Source organism: Pungitius pungitius, chromosome 2 (genome assembly GCF_949316345.1).
Source record: "Pungitius pungitius chromosome 2, fPunPun2.1, whole genome shotgun sequence".
NCBI classification, from domain to species: Eukaryota; Metazoa; Chordata; class Actinopteri; order Perciformes; family Gasterosteidae; genus Pungitius; species Pungitius pungitius.
The window spans coordinates 10,589,251-10,610,207 of record NC_084901.1 but is presented as its reverse complement, the minus strand read 5'-3'; the positions used below and the strand labels follow the sequence as shown (position 1 = coordinate 10,610,207).

The window sequence follows — 20,957 nt, the reverse complement described above, 5'->3', positions numbered from 1 at the left end:
TTCTCGGGGTGAAATTCCCCGGGTGGGGCGCATCGCTTTTATAATGATGGGGAGCCGTCGGTTATCAAAATATTGAACAAATACAGAATCCCTTAGTGTTCATTTCTAAAGCCTCGCATTAAGACATTCGTCACTTTATTGAAGACGCTGCGCTACTTGCAGGTCGCTGTGTTGTCCCAGATCATCAATAAAGTTAGAAAAAACATGTACGGACCCATGGTCACGAAGACTCATTTAACATTACATGGACTTTGCATGAGGAGGAAGAGGCGGGTTCAAGTCGCTAAATACCAACTGAGATCACCTGCCTCCTGAAAAAGATCCTTCACCACTTTACTCACCAAGCGTCACTCTGATAAACCAATAAGGTGTCTGGATGGTAAATGTTTACACTTCTCATCCAACCACAATCAAATCTACGCAATCCCGACGGCGCGATTTATCCGGTTAGTTTTTGTTTTGTTTTTGAACGGAAGACAATCCGAAATGAAATAGGAGTAATGAGGCGATTTTTTTACATGTAAGAAGTAGAAAGTACAGATGTTTGCCCGGAAATGTAAGGAATAGAAGTAAAAAGTCGTCTGAAAAATAAATACTAAGTAAAGTATAGATACCCAAAATGTCTACTTAAGCACAGTAACGAAGTATTTGTACTTCGTTACTTGACACCTCTGCCACCTACTCCGGCTCACATGGTGGAACTGTGCGTAGGCTGGTGCGTGCAGCAACCTTAGACAGAATAACACTTGGATTCTAGTGGAGTGGGTGGAGTCTATCGATGCATTTGTCGGGTGCGTGAGAAAGCGTTGCCTTCACGTGACGAAGCCATGCGTAATTAAAAGTGACAGACAGCGGTGAGGAGGATGCTGCAACACGACGCAGTGGCCGACATGCGACTGGTCCGTCGGATGAGCGCAGGTATGACAATCCAGGTCCCGGGAGAGCACGTGGGCTGCAGCAAAATCGGTGAAAATCGCGAGAACCAGGTCATCTGTTTGCAATGTCAAGAGGAGCTGATGCGGGTCTGTCCGGGAAGCCCACGCAGTCCTCACCACGCCATCGCGACCCGCCTGTCCTCCGGATCCGCAGGTACGCTGCAAATAGGGCTAGTGTGTTTTATCCTTCTGACTAAACTAAAAATAAAACAACAGTCTATCCATCAACCTCTGAACTTTTGATTGATTTATGATTGTAAATTAAATGCATTTGTATACAACATTTGATGAAGAATAAATGAGAGAAAACAATGATGCACGGCACTTCGGTGGTAAATGATTCATTTGAGTTTATCTTGTATAGAAGCAAATGTGTGAGCTCAGACTGTAAATGCTTCCTGTCAGTGATGGATGTCTAAGCTGTGCTGTAGTTGCTCTTGTTTGGATGTAAGTGTGAAAAGTTGGTCATTAATATGAAGTCATTGCTAAATGGTGGTTCTTATTTAAGGCTAAAAAATGTAGGCAGCACCTCGAAGCAGATAGTGCAGTGCCATACAAAGTCGTTTGGTCTGCTGAACCAATTTCATCATCTGACTTCTAAATTAGACCTTCAGATACTGGCTCGCACTGGAACCTCAATGAGAGCACGTACTGTCTTACAAACTAACAATCAAAATAATGGAATACTGTGAGATACTGTGAATTTTGAGTTACAGATTTCCATGGCAAACAGCTTATATGTTTAAGAGATATTTAAGCAAACCTAAGAATTTATTTGGATAAAACTTCTCCATTGTGAGTATTTGAGGGTTTTCTCTTTTTTCAAAAGTGTTTAACTAAATCTTTAGATTTTGGACTGTTGCTCAGACAAAAAATAAAACATTCTTGACATCACCAAAGAAAATGTAATTAACATTTTCAAATACTTTTGACATTAAGACAAAAAAAAAGTTAAATAATTGTGGAAATAACTCTTAGGGTTTGAAGCGTAATGGCTTTAACAGTGTTATGGATAATGAAGGGATCATCATCATGACACTTCTGGTGTTGTGAATTTTATTCAATGGAACAATTAAATAATTCCCATCACGAATTGGTCGACGAAGGCTGTCCGACTTGTGGATTTTTTTCCTTACCTCTGCCAAGGTCGAGGGTTTTTTCCCTTATGGCTCTCCATGGAGTGGGACACTAACATAGCAGGATTAGGGGTTCTATCCCGGTTGCAACGCTGTATGTCAATGGCTTTTTCAACAGCCGCAAGCACAACACTACGCTTGGTGGACACACTTTAAATTGATAACATGATTTTTTTTTCCTGAACATATTCATCAGAGAAAGAGACAGATGCAAAATGAAGTCAAACTATGGTGGTCACTTGTGCTAAAAAGATAAAGCTAAATGGAATTCTGTGTTTTGCACTGTATGTTCCTTTGGATGGATGAGTCTACATGATGCAGTACTGTACATTATGTGTGATCTCTCCCCCTGATGTAGACCGGGATCCCAGCAGTAGCAGCTACAATGCCTCTTCTGGAACCTTCTACAGCTGTGTCAGTCAGATCACCATTGGTAAGGGCATGATTTACCTATATAAATTTGATTACCAGCTCTGGAAAGTAGTAACTTCAAACACATCAAAGTGAAATAATACTTTCCTCACTTAATGTATTGTTGTAATATTGATACAAATTCAGCTTCATGTTCCCTGTCACAGATGGTGACAGTTGTGAACCAAGCAGGGAAAACCTGGGTAATCGAGAGAAATTGCAAACATTAAAATATTATTATTAGTATTCAAAGTCATACTGTCACCTACTAAACTACAACGCAAATGTTTGGCTAAAATAAGAAAAACAGAATGTGGTGAGCAGGAAAAGCACACGTAAAAATAAAGAATTAAGAAGAATTTTGTATAGCTGCTCTAGTTTAAGGTCCTGTTAATGTTCATGCTTACTGGGACACTTAAACAGGGTTATCAGTAAAACCTGTTCTTTTCCTACCATGGCTACATCAAAGATTTCAGCTGTTTCGTTATTAGAAAACAATGTGTCAAATGACAAAAAGCACTACCCACCATGACAATTTCCTTGTGTGTAACAGTGTGCCATGGGGGAGTGGGATTCAAAAACAATAGAAATATTTTTAAAAAAATGGTCCCTGACAAAACTTTGTTGGCCGCAGACAAATAGTGTTGTTGTTGACGAAACCGTCTGAAATAAGTTCCCTTTCTGCCACCCCTTCATTTTAGGAAAATTCAGACCTTGGCTTTTGACATTCTCTCATTGAATATGACAGTGGCTGAGGCTGTAAGTCGGTTGCTGTGACAGTTAAGCATTTGGGTTCAGCTGAGGCTGTGCTGCTGCATGCAGGTGTCCCTCTCTTCTATCTGTGCTAAAACTAATGAAGTGCTGAAGTAGGGCTTTGGACCGTTGAGACCGTCCTTTTTTTACAAAGGGAGCGAGCCATAGTCCTGCCCCACACTCATCGGGGATCGAAAAGCTAGTCGACTGCCTGTGATTTAAAAGGGCTGAGAGGAAAATACCAGTCAGCAGCACTGTAAGCTCTTAAAAGTTCTAATCGATTTTAATCTGCCATTAATTCCACCCTACTTCATTGTTGGAAGAATTTACTGCGGTTCTGCAGCTGATAGACAGTCATATAATTTCACCCAGAGTCAGGGTTTCAACGAAGGATGACATGCAGAACAATGACATTGTCCACAACGTTGGTGGCATCAGTGCTATACACCTCCTTCAAAGTGAGACCTGGATTCAGGCTGTTGTGCAATGGGTTGTGCTGACCTTGTTTTTTGCTTTTTATTCTGTATAAAGAGTGATCTTGTGGTCATTTTTGCCATTGACAGAGAAAGCCAAGGACTGACCTTCAATAGCGTATGAAAACAGACTCATTTAGTTTGGCATTGAATTTGAGGAAACTGTGTCTGACATTTTTGTTGCGTTTCCACAACAGAAAATCCAGCAATCATGCTGACTTAATGAAACTATCTTCTATTTCATCATTACCGCAATTGCAGCAATTTGCAACAGTTTATCCCTCCTTTTTTTGTGATGGCAACTGACTTTGATGGATGCCATTCCTCATTTGTTGATCCGAATGCAAAGCACTACCAACCGGATACCAATATAAAGATTGATCAGGATCAATGACAATTGTAGCCTATCCTATCCTAATAGTTATTAGGAGTTATTAGGATTGTTCAAATTTAAATACATTTTTACCAACTTTATGCAGCATTGAAAATGTAAGTCCTGATCATTTTAAAGACACCTTTAAAAACACATTTAAATCTTTATTTCCATTAGCTACATTTTTGTTTGAAAAAGTTGAAGCAATGTGTAGATTAGGTGCAATGCTGCCTTATATGTGAAATAATGATCCAAGTCTTATCACACATTGGTACTTGGCAAAGGCTGAAGCCCAAGGATCCAAATTGGTATCGGTAACAGTGCAGTACTTCTTACACATTTTACAGTCACCAGAAAATATGAACTGTGAGTTTGAAATACTGTGTATGTTTTGGTGTTTCATTCTTGTGGACTTTTGTACTTCATCAATCACTTCTAGTCACTCAAGTTCTCTCTGATGGAAGGGCATTCTTGAGAGCATATCATCATGTTTTATTCTTACATTGGGGAATCCAACGGGGAAGTCATTTCCTACAATAGTGTTGGAGCCCAAATGAAGCTTTGAACTCTTTGGTTGCACCCCATCTATTACCATTAGTGTTAAAGTATCGCTGTGCTGTTTCCATCAGGAGGATACAAAGAAATTGTCCTTTTATCAACTGGTTATGTAATGCCACTACATCTACTGCATCATCTGACACATTGACGTTTTACAAAGACACATGGTTGAAGTATTAAGTATTCTTGATTTGTTTTTCCAACACAGCAGGCCTGCATCCACCTAAAGAACTTATTGTAGGCACTCAGCTGAATTGCGTAATGCAGCATGTGGCCCAGCTCCCTGCACCTGCATTTGTTGTCTTACCTCTGAGGGTGTCAGGTAGAAGTGGTACTTATCTGGGCCTCGCTCTCCGCAGAGAGCCAGGCATGCACTTTTATTCTGATGACTGCGACATAGATATTGCTTAGAATACACTACGTATGCTGCACTCCCCGTGAGTTTTGGAGGTCATTTGGATAAATACCAGGTGTAGATTACCTATTCCACCCCTCCTACCGTTTCAGGTGACTTTCATGGAAAATTGAGGACTGTTGGCTACACGCAGCTATTAATGGCTTTTTCAATATGTGTATGCAATAAACTCCAAATCCTTTCCTTCTTTAAATTCCACAACAAAGTGGGAAAGGCTAATTTGGGAAGTCATGCATTTCCAGCGACATTTGTTTTAAAAGGTGAGCCTGATAGACAGAAAACAATGCCACAATATGCAACCAAAAGCTGAAATTCTAGCCAAGTGTTTATAGAAATCCAACTGCTACAACTAAAAAAGACCATCAGCATACAAATATATCAGAGTGTAAAAAGATTCCTCTCCTCTTGGGTATTCATTTCATACACAGATGTTTTGATACTCTATGGTCCTTCTTCAGCCTGAGCACTAGGGAGTTTCTGAATTGAGAATTTAAAATAAGGAAAATACTGCTTTATTTACTGTACTACTTTTTTTGTTTGGAACCGTCAACAACCTTGAATCATTTTATGAGACAATTTCCCCTCATGGACATCAAAGAACTTCAACAGAAACAATACTTTTTCAGGGGCTGATATGGGATGCGTAGCGTCAATTTAACTCTGAATCTAACCTCCAGCTGAACGTGCTGTGTGAGGAGCCAGCAGGGCGGCTAAGAGGCCGCCAGACCTTCCACAACTCTGCTATTGATTAGGCTGTTTGTTCATTGCTGATGCTCCTCCAAAATCTGCTGGGCTTTGTGTTTCACAGAAAACGTGTTTGTGCGTGTGAGGGCGTGAGGGGGGGTATTGTGTTCTAACTGTCCCGCTCAAGTGTGTTACATAACCAGTGTTTTGTGTATCTTCAGATAATAGACACCCAGAAATTAAACATGAAAGAAAAATAACCCCCTAGTGTGTAGTTAAACAATGGTAAGTTGTTTGACAGTTTAGTAGGTTGCCAAGTGTTATATTACTAGTACCAGTCTCATGGTTTTTCCAAAAAAGTCAATATATTCTTTAGGGGAAATTTCACAGTGAGTAAAAGCTTTCTCGGCTTTACAAGAAAAGTTCTTCCTTAATAGCCTTTGGTGCTTCTCGCTATATCTTTCTCTCACTCACTGTCTGGGCTACTTGGGGGGGCACAGTTTGAACTCAATGTCATGTCCTTTTTTCGGGGGACGTGAAAAAACAAAAGGAGAGAAGCGAATAAATTCACCCAATGCTGTCTTGCAAAAGCCAATTGTTGTGGAATATTTCAATAAAGGTTTGGGATAAGAGAATAATTTGTTTCAAGGTTTGTCTAATAAGAAAAACAGGGTCTTGATGAATGATCAAAGCTGTTCAAGTCCATTTATTGCTTCCAAGCAGGAGTTCAAATACACAAACACATAGCAGATATGAAAACTTTCACCAAGTGAGAAATCAACCAAGGTTAAGTTGGGGTAACAGATCTTTTGTTCGAGCATTTGTGTGACAGCAAGTTGACTCGCCCTCCCTTCATCAGACACAACTGCAAATGGAAGCCTTGAATCTTTTTGTACGTCAGCTCAATACAGACAATAATCACTCTTTTAGCATAAGACTGTTATAACATTATCTTACCATTACCCAATCAACGTTGAGATGCCAAAAGCGTGAATAGACTTTATGAAACTGCTGCTCACCGTAGAAAGACTGGTGCTCTGATTGAACGACTGTAATTTTGTTGGTGTCCGACGTTTGGGTACTTTCGACAACAACTAAAGAGCAGAAATAGTGTTTTTTTCCATGGCGGAATAAGGAAATGATAACCTCTGATCGCATTTTTGCTCTATAGAAATCACTAGGGCTGTCAATAGATTTTTTAAAATGATCTAACTAGCAACTCTTACTCTATACTTTCAAATCAATGTATTTAACCCACTGAGGAGTAAACTCACAAGAACCAGTCACTTCATTCCATAAACTTTAATGTGCAATGTCCACCTAGAGGACCTCGGGCCTCCATTCCATAGAGGCACAAGGGCTACATCTGATTGGATAAAAGCTCTCTTTAAATCCCCCGAATAAAAGGCAGCGCTGCCTCGTTGATGAAGGAACAATATTAGTTAGATTCACATTTTATAGGGAGTGTTAGACACCAAGATCCATCATTACACTATGATGCACACTAATATTCAAACTCTAGTTCTATGGTAATCCACACATACATGTATCAACACATATGATAAATAATTGCATACAATACATATACCCTCAAAAGTATATATTCATTTGTATAAATTACATACTATTGGGCTTGTTGTGAACTACTTATTCTGAAAGAGTTGAGATCACTTGTTTTCTCCAGAAAGATCTCTTTTGATGAGATTGAACGCCTGTAATGCCTGTATGATGCATTCCAGCAGACCTACTCACATAGACAGTATTTGTCATATTTAAATAAATGTAATCTGATTGATTAGGTTGATGAGGCACTTAAAATGAGCCTTTACATTTTCCCATACTTTTACATTTAACTTGTTTGTGATACTTTGTCAGGCTTTTAGCCCTTGCATTGGTGGCAATGTTGATCATTGTTTTTGTTCAGTCTGTACGCATGTGACATCGTCTTTCCCGAAACTCTCACATTGGCCCAAGAGGCTCTTCCTTTGAATAAATTTGTTGTTGAAAAATCATGGTTTTGGTGATCAACTTTTTGAAGTAGGTCACACACGCGCTATTATCCTGATGACTGACGGCCGCTTAAAATTAACGAGACTGTTTGAGAGCTGATCAGCCGCCAGAAATCCATCATCTCGTTAGTTTGAGCTGTTCAACGTGATAATAAGCTAATTGGAGATATAATAATACATGTAGTGTATTTATAGTATATATATGGTGGCATTCCATCACTAAACAGTATTTGCTAATGAGATTACTGTTATTTTGAAATGTTATGGATCCACCAGTTCTTAAGAAAAGGCCTGTCAAGGGGTCGGAGTCTCAATGCTAGGTGCAACAAAACAAAATGATCTTATGATCTTGTGTGACTGAGAGAGGAGGGCATTCAAAGTCATCCTTCATTCTGGGGCTTGTGAAATTACTTTTATAATTGGAAGTTTGAGTAAGTGTATGTGGCGCATGGTAAACATTCAAGTAAGCGTTTTATATATGTTTCTCCTAATCTTGCTTTCGTCTGATCGCTGTCCCTCGGCAGGGTTTGACCCCGGGGGTCAGGTGGCCATCGGCTTCTCCCACTGGAAGAGTCCCTCCCCATCGGGTGGCCAGAATCTCCCCAGTCCGGACTGTGTTCACTCCGAGGTTTCCGCTGTGCCGGCCATCGGCGATCACCTGGAGCCGGTGTCCTGCCCGGCGTCACTATCAATTACCCCGCTTCCCACCTGCAGTGCCAGTCAGGAGACTCTCTGCGACAGCAGCACCAGTACGTATAGTGAGGTTCAGTGCATGTTTTTAACTACCAGCCATTAGTTTACCAGAGTAGCAAATAGAAGAGCTGAGACAATATTCTTTATACATGGGACATGAAAGAAGATATTGGAAATATGCAAACAGTAAATTGCAATTAACTGGCTCACAGTTGAGGGAGTACGATGAGGGTCATAAAATAAAATAATTGATGGCAACTTCCTTCACTAGAGGACAGTATTGCTAATGAGATTACTATAATATTTTGAAATGTTATGGATCCACCAGTTTTTAAAAAGGCCTGTCAAGGCGTCAGAGTCTCAATGTTAGGTGCAACAAAACAAAATTCTCTTATGATCTTGTGTGACTGAGAGAGGAGGGCATTCAATGTCATCCTTCATTCTGGTGCTGGTGAGATTAGTTTTATAATTGGAAAAGTTTGAGTAAGTGTATGTGGTGCATGATAATCATTCAAATAAGAGTTTAATATATGTTTCTACTGATCTTGCTTTCATCTGATTGCTGTCTCGGCACTGTCCCTCGACTTTAGGACCACAGATAAAGAATGAGACAAATAATTCGCAACATGTGGTTTAGGAGTATGATGTAAAAGAATGTAGGAAGATGATGAAGACCAGTCTGTTCATCCCTAGGATCCCTCTGTCATTAGGTTGCTTCTCTTTTTTTCCCCTTCAAAGGGTTTTTCATTTTTTGGGGAGTTTTTCCTGATTTTTTTTTCCTCCTGCTGATTTGAGGGTTTCAGGATAAGTTATATTGGATGTGTACAGAACGCGAAGCCCTCAGAGGCAAATTTGTGATTTTGGGCTGTACAAAATGTAATGTGATTGAATCTAATCTATGGCCCAGATCATGTCTGTATTTTAGCAATAGCTTGCATCAGGCATCTCCAGGAACAAATGTAGCAAACCAGGTTCATCCCCCCTGTTGACAAATTTACAAATGATAGCTAGCTGTTTCTGCTGTTCGGCTTTGGCTGCCGGGAAGATGTATTTTTGGGCTCAATTTTCCAAAGATTTGGATTATTGGAGAAAATGAGCTGTATTGCAAAAGGTTTATTTTTACATTTAGCCAAGGCTAAGATAAGATCAATATTTCCAAGTTGAAGAGATATTAGTGCAGAGTTCTCTGTTTTGTTAAAGTTGTGAGCCACATTGAAGGGGGCAGATTTGTATTTGAGACACCACCCCAACAAAAGGCATATGGATTGACTCTGGACTGAGTGGCGGAGCAAGGTTGTCTTTCAGAGGATCGGTGGTTTGATCCTAAGCTCTGCTTGTCCTAAACCCTGTAGCCCCGGTCCTCAGTGTATGAATGGATAAATTATGACATGCAGTGTTAAAGCACTTTGAGTGCTAAGAAGAAAAGAAAAGTGCCATCAAGTCACAGGGAATTTTATTTGCGGGCATGCTGAAGCTACATAGTGTAGTGACCCTGTTCAGGAGTGTGTGTCCCGTAACGGTATTGTCACGACCGGACAATGGTCCAGAACCCAAACGCACGACTCACATGACGAGGTTCCAAAAAAAGTTTATTAACAAAAACCTATACTAAATCTAAAAACAAGAACAAATCTATAACCTAAACACTGGCTTAGAACGAGGAGTTGAACGGAAGGCGAGCCTAAACAAGGTGCAGAAGAATCATGGCAGGGCAAGGGTAATTGATAAATACGATGGTAGGGGCACAGGTGGAAACAATCAGGGGCAGGAAAGACAATCAGACCGACACAGGAGGAAGGGGCAAGTTGCCTGACACAAGAGGAAGGTTCATTTTCAAAATAAAACAGGAACTCACAAGACAGACACGTGACAACCTGACGAACACATTTTTGACAAGTATCATGTGATTCCCCTCACTCTGGCGAGTGATTGGGGGACTTCTTGGGAGGCGGGTGTTTCTGTGTTTTTGGGTGGCTAGTGAAGGTAGCAGTGAGAGTTTCAGGTTGTTGTGGAGTGTAACGGAACCGTGTACCGAAAGTTTGGGGGTGTGCCCAGCTGTTGTCGTGTTAACAAATAAAAGGATCCCTGCCCCATCCCCTATTCGTCTGTGTGCTGAGTGAGCCACTACACCCTGACGCTACATTGGTATCAGAAGTGACTTGAACGGACAAGATCGCTGAACCCGGTGGAGAGCTAGCGGTTAACCTGCTGTGGGCATGGATTGAGACTAAAGGACTAGCGTCAATGTTACGGTAAAGGAAGAGAAGGGAGAAGCTGAGGAAAAGGGAACTGGTGGGTGGTCAAAAGAAATGGCCAGATGTTTTGGCGGAGCTACAAGGGATGCCAGGGCTCGTTTGAGAGTCTGGCAGGGAGCCTGTCGTTGCAGTGGGGTGCATTGGGAATGGCGGCTCATGCTATGTCCCGGTTACTGTGGAAGGAGTGCCCTGTTTGGCACTAGTGGACACATGGTCAACGGTAGCTTTGGTGAGACCAGATATGATCATGGACTGGACTCGGCTTGACCCCACCACAGTGCAACTAAGCACTGTAACCGGAGAGCTGGCACTCATGAACGGCAGAGGTCTGCTGTCTGTATCAGTGGGGGGGGGGGGGGGGGGTGACGGTGTGCCACCTGGTGTAGATAGCTGCGGTACAGGACCCATGTATTCTCGGTTTGGACTTTTTAAGGGCCATGGGCTGCCATCTAGACTTTCAACAAGGCAAGGTTAGTCTCCAAGGAAGGCCTGCTGTCCCGTTGAACTCCACCCTCAACCCGTCGCTGCCTTCCCCAAGACCACCAGCACCAGCAGCGAGTATGGTAGAGACGGTTCTTTCCCCCCCCCCGCCTGACCCCGCGAGCCATCCAGGGCCTTTTACCCGGTCGACCCCACCAGGAGCTATGCATAGGAGAGGGGGGCGCCGGCAGCCATAAGGGAGGTGTGGAGTAAGAACTGCGGCGGTCTACAGTCCCGGCAGCAGGAGCAGCTGTGGCAGATTCTTCTGGACTTCCAAGGCAGTTTCGCAAAGAGCGAGGAAGAAGTGGGGCAAACTCACCTAGTGCAGCATGAGATTGACACAGGGGACACGCGTCCTATCAAGCTCCGTCCACGTCGCCTTCCGCTAGCCTTGTGATGACGCGGTCACCAGCATGCTGGAGGCGTGTGTTATTGATCCGCTCGACAGTCCCCTGGCAGCAGCAGTTGTCATGGTCCCGAAGAAGATACGCGGCTGTGTGGATTACAGGCTGGTGAATGGGGTGACCAGGAAGATTTCATATCCGCTGCCCCGCATTGATGAGTCCCTAGACTTGGTCTTGTGTTCTTCTTGGTTCTCTTCCTTGGACCTCCACAGTGGATATTATCAAGGGCCGCTCGCTCCAAAGGCCCATCCCAAGACTGCTTTCTGCACCGGACAGGGGCTGTGGCAGTTCAATGTGCTCAGTTTTGGAATTTGTAATGCCCTTGCCACCTTCGTAAGATTGATGGACAAAGTACAGGCGGGAGTCCCCTGTCAGCAGTGCCTGGTATACCTGGACGACATCCTGGTTCATGGTAGATAATTCGAGCAAGCTCGGGCGTCACTGCGGTTGGTGGTGGAAGGAATAAGAGCGGCCAGCCTGAAGTGCCACTTCATGCAGAGGGAGGTGGGCACCAGTTAGGTGGCGAAGGCATTGGCACCATGCAAGAAAAGGTGCAGGGGGTCACAGATTGGCCCACCCCCACCGGCCAGAAACAGATGAAGAGTTTTCTTGGCCTGACCTCGTACTACAGGAGGTTTGTACAAGCGTTTTCTGGCACTGCTGCACCCCTGTTTCAGCTGCTGCAGAAGGACAGAGATTTTTCCTGGACAGAGCAATGCCAAACAGCGTTCAACAACTTGTTGTGCTCCCTGGTAGAGGCTCCGGTTCTTGCCCCAGCTGACCCCAGCTTGCCCTTCACGCTGGACATGGATACTAGCGGATCAGGCATTGGGGGAGCTTTGTCTCAGGCGAGCCCCGAAGGGGACCGGGTGGTGGCGTACTTCAGCCGGGCGTTCAACAAGGCTGAGCGGAGATACTGCGTAACCCACAGGGAGCTCTTGGCAGTGGTGCTTTCAATCAGGTATTTCAAATTCTACCTATGTAGCCTGATCTTCACAGTGAGGACGGAACACTCTGCCCTGCAGTGGCTCATGTCATTCAATGAGCCGGCAGGTGGTTGGATGAGCTCAAGGATTTCGACTTCAACGTGGTGCAGAGAGCCAGGACAAGCCACAGTCTCTGCACTTGAGTCTCTGCGCCTGAGACAGGGCGAGCTTTAGCGGACGTGGAAGGAGCTAACAACAGGGGAGGAAAGGTGGCAGATGGTGGTCCCCAAGGACTTGCGGGTTTTGGTGCTGGAAGCCATGTATGGAGTTGCAGAGTCCAGACATTTTGGGGTTTCCAATACACTGCGGCGTCTTCACCAAGGCTTCTACTGCAGAAGGGACTGGGAGGACTTTTTTCGCCACTGTGACCCCTGTGCGGCATGTAAGAGCCCCCAGGTCGCTCCCACGCTTCGCTGCACCAGCTCCCCATGGGGGCCCCAATAGAGAGGGTGGCTGTGGATGTGGTTGGACCGCTGCCGCGCTCAGACGGAGGAAACCGGTATGTGCTTACTCACAAAATGGTCAAAACGTACGCTATACCAGACCAAGACGCAGAGGCCGTGGTGGGTGGCATATTCAGCCGTTTCGGCATGCCGGAGACCATACACAGCAACCAGGGGAGGAACTTTGAGTCGGGGGTGTTTGCCACCATGTGTTTCAAGTCCCAGTACCAGCGTGACTGGAACAGGCATTTTCCGTTGGTACTCATGGCGTGTCAATTTGCAGATTAAGAGACATCCTCATTTTCTCCTGCCCTGCTCATGCTGGGAAGAGAGCTCCACACTGCGGCAGAAATGTCTTTTTTGGACGCCCTCCTGAATCCCCAGAATCCCCCCCCCAGACCTGAGTATGCCGGGAGGCTGCAGGACCGCCTCAAATCAGCCCATGTTTTTGCCTTGAAGCAGCAACAGAGTGCTGATGTGAGACAAAAATGCATCTACGACATGAGGGAAAGAGGAAAGCATTACTGTCCTCCAGAGCTGGTCTAGGTCTACAACTCCCTAGCGTAAGAAGGGCCGGTGCCCGAAGCTTGACAGTCAGTGGCGCATCCCTGCAGTGTTGGAGAGGGTGGGTGAGGACGTGTACCTTGTTCAGCTACCGCCACAGTGCAGGAGAGTGGTACTACATAGAAACCTGCTCACCCCGTACAGAGGGTGCGACACCAATTGCTATAGCGCATGTTTCTCCAGCCCGCGTAGACCTCATGACACCCACAGGCAGACCCCGAGGCGGTATTCAACTGTAATCAAAATCTGTTTTGTTTCTGTCATTGTGAAGAAATTTCATGTAAAATGTTTCAATCGTTCAACTGTTCCTTGGGGGCAAGGACCTTTGTAAGGGGGGGATAGTGAAGGGAAGGAGTGTGTGTCCCGTACATTTTCACATCATTCCTCTCACTCTGGCCAGTGATTGGGGGAGATCTTGGGAGGTGGGTGTTTCCGTATTTTTGGGGGCTAGTGAAGGTAGCAGGGGAAGTTCTGGGTTGTTGTTGTGTGTGACATAATCGTGTACCCAAAGCGTGGGGGTGTTCCCAGCTGTTGCCGTGTTAACAAATAAAAGGATCCCTGCCCCATCACCTATTCGTCTGTGTGCTGAGTGAGCCACTACACCCCGATGCTACGATATTACCAAGGAATGCATTATCTTTTTGGCTTGTCACTTACATTGTGATTTATTTGGGAATGTCTTGCATTACCAAAGGAGGATCAATAACTAAAAACTGTGTTTTAGAGAGAGACTTAATCGAATTTCAAGCTATCTTAGACTTAATTGTGTGTGTTCCCTTGAGTATCTGTCAAATACCACTGACAGACACTTTTTTTCTAATTGGACGCTGACAGAGCAGGGTAACCTTTGATTGGCTGCCTGGGAAGAATGACGAACAGCACGCACCTCTCTCTCTCTCTCTCTCTCTCTCACTCTGTCTCTCTGTAAACATCCTGCTCATGGTTGTGGGTTTTCTTTCTCTCCAGAGAAGAGCTTCTGGAGTTAGCATCTGCATCGTGACAAAACGTCCGTATGGGGGTGTATGTGTGTGTGTGTGTATGTGTAGGGATGTCGGATCGACGGATGAGGAGTGAGGAGTAAGAAGTGGGAATGCTGGTTTCCTCCCTATGGAACATGATGTTTGTTTTCCTCAGTGAGGTAATTTGCGTGGTTGGGGATGGGAGGGAAGGTGGGGTGACCGTTGTGTATGCATGTGCATGCCTGTGTGTGTGTGTGTGGATAAAATCCTCTGGCTGCTTTTGCGTCTGCTGCGGCTGTGGTGAGAAGGCCACCCCCTCCCCCCTCCTCTCCCTATCCTCTCCCTCTCTTCCCCCAGGAGGGCTGATCCGCCTGTCTACCTCTCTACACCTTCACATGGTGAGTGTCGTCAAGCTGTCTTGAAGCAAAGGCAACTTGTTCACCAGAATGGATGTTTTTTTTGCTCCAGTGCCCTTTTCATGTGCCGTTCAGTTACCTTGACGCTACTTCATCTCCTTTGCGCACATTCAAGCATTTGACCTTCACCTACTCACACACTCAATTTTTCTCCAGCTGTCCCCTTTCTTTTAATTGCCAATGTGTTTTTCATTCATTTGGCATTAGTTGGAAGACACAGCAATTGGTCGTGGCTCAGTTAGATGTGTGTATGTGTGTGTGTGTTTGTGCCGCAACTTAAAATATCCAGTGATTGCCGTCAGGGAGATCATGCACACATCCTTTTGTCCACCCGAAGGCATCCAGGTGGAACGAAGGATACGTCCTCAGAGGAGCTGACACTTGATCCCTTCTGGAACGCCCCCAAGCTCCCCACCTCACATTTGTTGTCTTCGTCCTGTAATCTTTTATTCTCTCCTCAGTGTGAGCAAGAAGTGAAAGAATGGTTCAAGTCAAAATACTGGGTTCTACACTTCTGACAATTCAATTCAATGACTTGATTGAATGTATTTTTTTTACCAACAACAGTGTTGGAGAATATGATTTGATGTAGTTGTAGTTATGCATATAGACGAGTCTCCAACCTTCATCTCTGTCCCCGGTTCATTACTGCTCAGCGGAAAAATGTAGCGGAGTCAATGCCGTTTCACAAGTGAAAATTCAGCACACAGTTCTCCAAGACAGCCACCCAACTCTCTTCCTACTCTCAAGAGAAAGGAGAGTAAGACATAGACATATCAAGATTGATGATTTAAGCTGTTTTGCTAAGCTTTGAATAATTCCCCCAAAGGACACAGTCTACTTGACAATTGGGTTTAATTAGCTTGAGTGTGTCATCAAGGAAAACAGAGAGACATTTTATTTTTCTATCTTTGTGGGCATTCCCGCAACTTTTCTGTTGCCTCGACGACAACAGCAAGAACTCAAAAAAAATATTTCTACTGCTAAACCACATTGTACTTAGACAATGTATTGACCAGGACATATCTGTTGCATTAACAACTCACTGTGAGCTCTTTTACTTAATCGTTCTTAACTCTAAGAGCGAGAAATGTTTCGTACGAGAGAGTACCAGAGAGTTTCCAGTTAGTAAAACTTCAAAATAAAATGTAATGAAAAAAAATATATTTTGCAGGTGTGAGTTTTTCTCTACAAGGGTCTGAGTCTCATCAGAGGAGCCCCCACCGCCGCAAAGTCCTGCAGCAGCCCCCCACTTCACACTACCAGGCAGCGGACAGACCTCTCCCTTTCCCCTCCTGTGGGGAGGCAGGCATCATGGAGGAGTGCTCCTTCAAAGCCGAGGACTCCAGCACTCAAGACGATGTGCCTCCCCTCGGTGAGACCAGAACCAATACCCCGATGTGTTCAAATGCAACTATGTCGTATACGTGTTTTGGGTTTTGGAGGACCAATGTATTCCTGTAATGAAGTGATGTTAAGGTTTGAAGGCCCATCGAGGGAGATCACACTATGATGAATCACATTACAATGCATTATATGTAGAAACATTTGGCTAAATGCCTCAAAGAGTAAATATAACACAGTTCATGTGGTGCAATACTCAAGATATTTGCCTCACTCGTCTGTCTTGCATCCAGTTCCTCATCTAATACCTGATAGGAGAAAAAACTCCCCAATAAAACCTCTTTGGGGAGAAAGCTGGGAGAAATCCATAAAGAACGGCAATTAGCTTCCGTCCCCAGGTTTTAACACTACATCGTGACAGTATATTAATATGTAGAGTATTTATATGATTTACATGACTATGAATTGTTATTGACTATAATCCATTCACTTCATATACAAAGGTACACACAAAGGTAATTATATTAGCATCACACAAACTACAATTCTACACTAAACAACACTACATGTAATATACATCCCACCGCTAGGTGTGCACTTCTACTTAAATCCCTAACAGAGAGCATGCTCAGAAACCTGATTTTATTCTCACTCCCGGCTCATCAAATATTAGGTATTGAAATCCAATCCATGGTCTTTTCTAGGTCATAAGTTACAGAAACCTAACCAAGTAAAACTAAAAACGAAGTACATCTACATTGGAAATGTATTTTAAAAGACAAACCAATTTAAGTAAGAGAGGAGATGTGTTGGAAAAATTGACACTGACAAAATGACGAAGCTTCTTAACTAACTGTCTCTTATAGACTCATCCACCCAACCTGCCTCAGCTCAATGAGACAGAGGGAGAAAGCGTTGCAGCTCTTTTGTTTGTTTTTACTTCCTGCATCTTGACTACTTTGTTGTTCAGCCAGTTCGTAAAGCAGGTGAACAAAGTGAAGCAGCAAGCAGCCAAAATATGTTTTCCTCTGAAATTGTTTGAGTCCAATATAGGGTTGAAGGGAAGGTGAACATTTGACCAGTGACCAGAAACATCACTCCAGTTTTTAATGTTGCTCCCTGTCTGTTAGTTATTTAAATATCCACCCAGCAGTTGAGCAACCCTGCAGCATTATTATTTACACTCTGCTCGTCTATTGTCCAGTTGTAAAGGATGTCAAAGTGCTGCTAGACAGAGAAAGGTCAGAGGGCGTCAGCAGCCCGTCTCGAGATGATGACGACTCCACATTACAAAACCAAGGAACCAACAGCAGCATCCTCGACGACAACACAAAGCCGGAATGTTGCGTCCGGGAGGTCAGTGGTGAAACTAGATCTCTTGTCTTCATGAAGACATCGCTCCTTTCCATCCATAATGGATGATGAATTAAAAGGAATATAAAACAAGGAAGTAGACATTTCGTCTCAATGGCTTGGTAGTTAATTGATACTTGTTTGATTTGTTCGTCTGTTAGGTGAGGAGTAAGTTCAGCGGCCTCTGCTTCAGCGATGGACGGTGTCGCATTGACTACATCCTGGTTTACAGGAAGTCCAACTCGCAGTCAGAAAAGAGGGAAATATTTGAGAGGAACATCCGTGCTGAGGGCCTACAGATGGAAAAGGAGGTAAAGGAACATTATCACTTGCTGCTTCTTTTATCATGTTGACACGAGTTGAGCTGCCTCCTTATGTCTCTCACACGCACACACACATGATTGCCTCATCTTTTGTTCATGATTGATTGTTGGCACTTTGAAATTTAAAATATTATCGGGCCGCTCGACAAAGTTACAGTGGCGTGTACTTTATGAGAGCATACATATCTGAACCAGATAAAAATCAGATAAAAATGATCAATTTAAGTGTATGTATCTGTTGGGGCACATCAGCAGGGGAGAATATATAATAAGGGGGGGCCTGCCTAAGGAGTGATCTTTCTAAATCACATTGGCCCTCCGTCTTAGTGTTAATGAAAATCTGCTTTTGCTGCTCACTAAACCTTTTATTTTCTCCATTCAGGCCAAGTTGCCAAGCAAAAATACCCTAATGAAACACAGAGCGTTGTAGATTTACGTTGGACGGATGATTGGATTTGCTGTGATTAACTCAGGGCAACATGAGCAGCATCAATATCAATTTGTGTGAAGATGCAATTTAATGCTCAACCTATAAAGCATGTCACCTCAATGGCCCGACTTTTAAGATGCGTCGAGCCTTTGTGCTTGGTCATACAACATCTGACAAGAAAGTGCTGCCACGGCACTTGTTGGCAAGCTGCCATTAGCAGAGCCGATACAAATGTGCTGATGACAATTTTGTCCTCGAGGCTTGAATCTGAACGAGTGGAACACGTGGCTGTGTGTGTGTGTGTGTGTGTGTGTGTGTGTGTGTACCTACTTCTGCAGTATCTGCCGACGCAGTAGCATCAAGGTCATAATTATCTAGAACGCGTTGGGTGAAACAGCGGTTCTTATCTCCCTCAATAGCCAGCTCATGTCTTATTGTAATATTCCAGTAAGGATTAATGTACAGAGATGATATTTTGTAGTCTTTAAATATCTATTTCAACTCGCTTTACTTGAGTTTGGTTTATCCTCAGGCCTCCTTGACAAACAGTGATGTGATTTTTCTGAAGCTCAATGCACCATGGGATGTCCTTTGTCGCGATGCAGAGCTCATGAACATTCGCATGCCCTTCAGGTGAGACAATTAACCTCCCTTTTAATGGAAGAACAAAAAAAGTGAAAGGTACACTGCAAAATTTTCTTGTAAACACATAAAAGTTATATTCACACTTGCCTTTGTTGGTGCATTACTGGGCTTCTTTGGTTGTTATTGGTCCAGCTGTCGACCAGCAGCAGATATGTATGTTTCGTCACACATGGGCATGTTCATGAAAACATTGCTCCATAGCCCTAACATTAACTCCACTGACTAACTTTAATGTCTATACTGTAATATTTGTATAGTATTATTTTTGTATATATTATTATTATACTCATCACTAAAAATGTGGCACTTTTTCCGGCGATAACTGTTTCCAACGTCCTGCATATTGCAGGAGGAAAATCTTTTTCATGCACCGACGGCACAAGTTCATGAGCAGGTGAGTGTTCGGTGAAGGAGGCAGCATGAGATCGGCTGACGGCAGCATGACTCTAACAGACAGCTTGTCTCGCAGGATGGAGAAGCGCATCAACAAGGTTCGCGGCTGGCTGCCCCGCAAGCCCATGAAATTTGACAACGACGCTCTGCCCGACCTGGAGGAGAACGAGAGCTTTACGGCCCCTTTCAGTCGATCAAGGATACACCAGTGAGTTTTCCTTTTTTTAACGGAACACGTCTTTACAAAATCTTCCGAGAGAAATTACTTGAACTTCAAACTGTGGTGGCCGGTACTTCCTTTTATTTTCACACTTTCCTTTTACACTTTTGCCACTAAAGGTTTTCTCTGTTGCCGTTGGCATACTAGTTGACGTTGTACACTAAAACTAGATGTATCATACACAGCAGACAGATTTTTAATAACTGCTGCATTTCTCTGCAGTTTCATCATCCACAACAAAGACTCTTTTTTCAGCAATGCCACCAGAAGTCGCATCATCCACCACATCCTCCAGCGGGTCAAATATGAAGAAGGTAAAAATAAGATGGGTGAGTTTTCCTTTGGGCACAATGAAAAATCCTGCAACTTTTTTTAATTGCCAGGAAAATGGTGATTTTGATCAACAAAAGTTTTAAAAATCAAACGAAATACTGACCAACTCTTGTTTAAATTTGTATTGCATTGCATTCTATTTCTATTTCCCCCATCATTTCTAGATTCTGCAAATTTGGTTAAGAATTTTTCTTTTCATCTTTTGGTTCAATAAAGGGCTCACTAACAATCCATGAACAGGCTGTAACTTCAAGGTGCGACTAAAAATATTAAATTTGTTCAAAGGAACCCCTAAGAAACCCAAGAGGGGTTTGTTGATTTGTTGAATTTACATGGTTTCATTCATTTATCTCCAATACCTCACTTTAGAGACAAGTCAATGTTACTGTGACTGAGTTATATTCTGTGTAGTTTACAAAGAAAACATGTATGGCAGTTTTATGCACAAGTTTTACAATCTTTACTGCTCAATTTAAAATGAAAAGTAACGTACAAATCATACTCTTGTTTCTCTTCTTTCGCTCTTCTGTTTTTGCTTCCAGGGCTTAATCGTCTTTTGAGCAATAGTTCATATGAGGCAGCTTTCCCTCTTCACGAGGTAATTTGGCAGACCTCCATAAAATCATGCATTTTGTCACTTTTATCACTATGTCATTACTTATGTCTGATCTTGTATGTGGCCCTAGATTCCATGTACCAATATCAGGGGAATGCATCTAGCACATCACACATCTGTGTGTGTGTGTGTGTGTGTGTGTGTGTGTGTGTGTGTGTGTGTCTCCACTTTAACAGGGGAGCTACCACAGCAAAAACTCCATCAGGACGCACGGAGCAGAGAACCACAGGCACCTGCTGTACGAATGTTGGGCCTGGTGGGGAGTTTGGTACAAGTACCAACCGCTGGACCTCATTAGGTAACGTGGAAGGGGTTCAAAAGTCCCTGTCAATAACCAAAACATCACAAGTAAT

At 43.5% G+C, this 20,957-nt stretch overlaps 1 protein-coding gene across 4 annotated transcripts in view; it reads left to right on the top strand.

The window, feature by feature from the left end:
• The first annotated feature begins 748 nt into the window (after positions 1-748).
• LOC119211021 (anoctamin-4-like) overlaps positions 749-20,957 on the top strand; it is a 33,630-nt gene continuing 13,421 nt past the window's right edge. For 2 of the 4 annotated variants that reach the window (XM_037461607.2, XM_037461606.2), the window contains exons 1-12: positions 749-1,089; positions 2,430-2,504; positions 8,272-8,496; positions 16,122-16,322; positions 17,496-17,647; positions 17,806-17,955; positions 18,930-19,030; positions 19,392-19,436; positions 19,512-19,643; positions 19,878-19,984; positions 20,531-20,586; positions 20,781-20,902. In XM_037461607.2, coding sequence (XP_037317504.2) covers positions 864-1,089; positions 2,430-2,504; positions 8,272-8,496; positions 16,122-16,322; positions 17,496-17,647; positions 17,806-17,955; positions 18,930-19,030; positions 19,392-19,436; positions 19,512-19,643; positions 19,878-19,984; positions 20,531-20,586; positions 20,781-20,902 — 1,592 coding nt within the window. In that variant the 5' untranslated portion in view covers positions 749-863. Of the gene's footprint in view, positions 1,090-2,429; positions 2,505-8,271; positions 8,497-14,494; positions 14,711-14,888; positions 14,930-16,121; positions 16,323-17,495; positions 17,648-17,805; positions 17,956-18,929; positions 19,031-19,391; positions 19,437-19,511; positions 19,644-19,877; positions 19,985-20,530; positions 20,587-20,780; positions 20,903-20,957 lie in introns of those variants that run through there. The other 2 variants (XM_037461608.2, XM_037461609.2) reach the window with 2 other exon arrangements.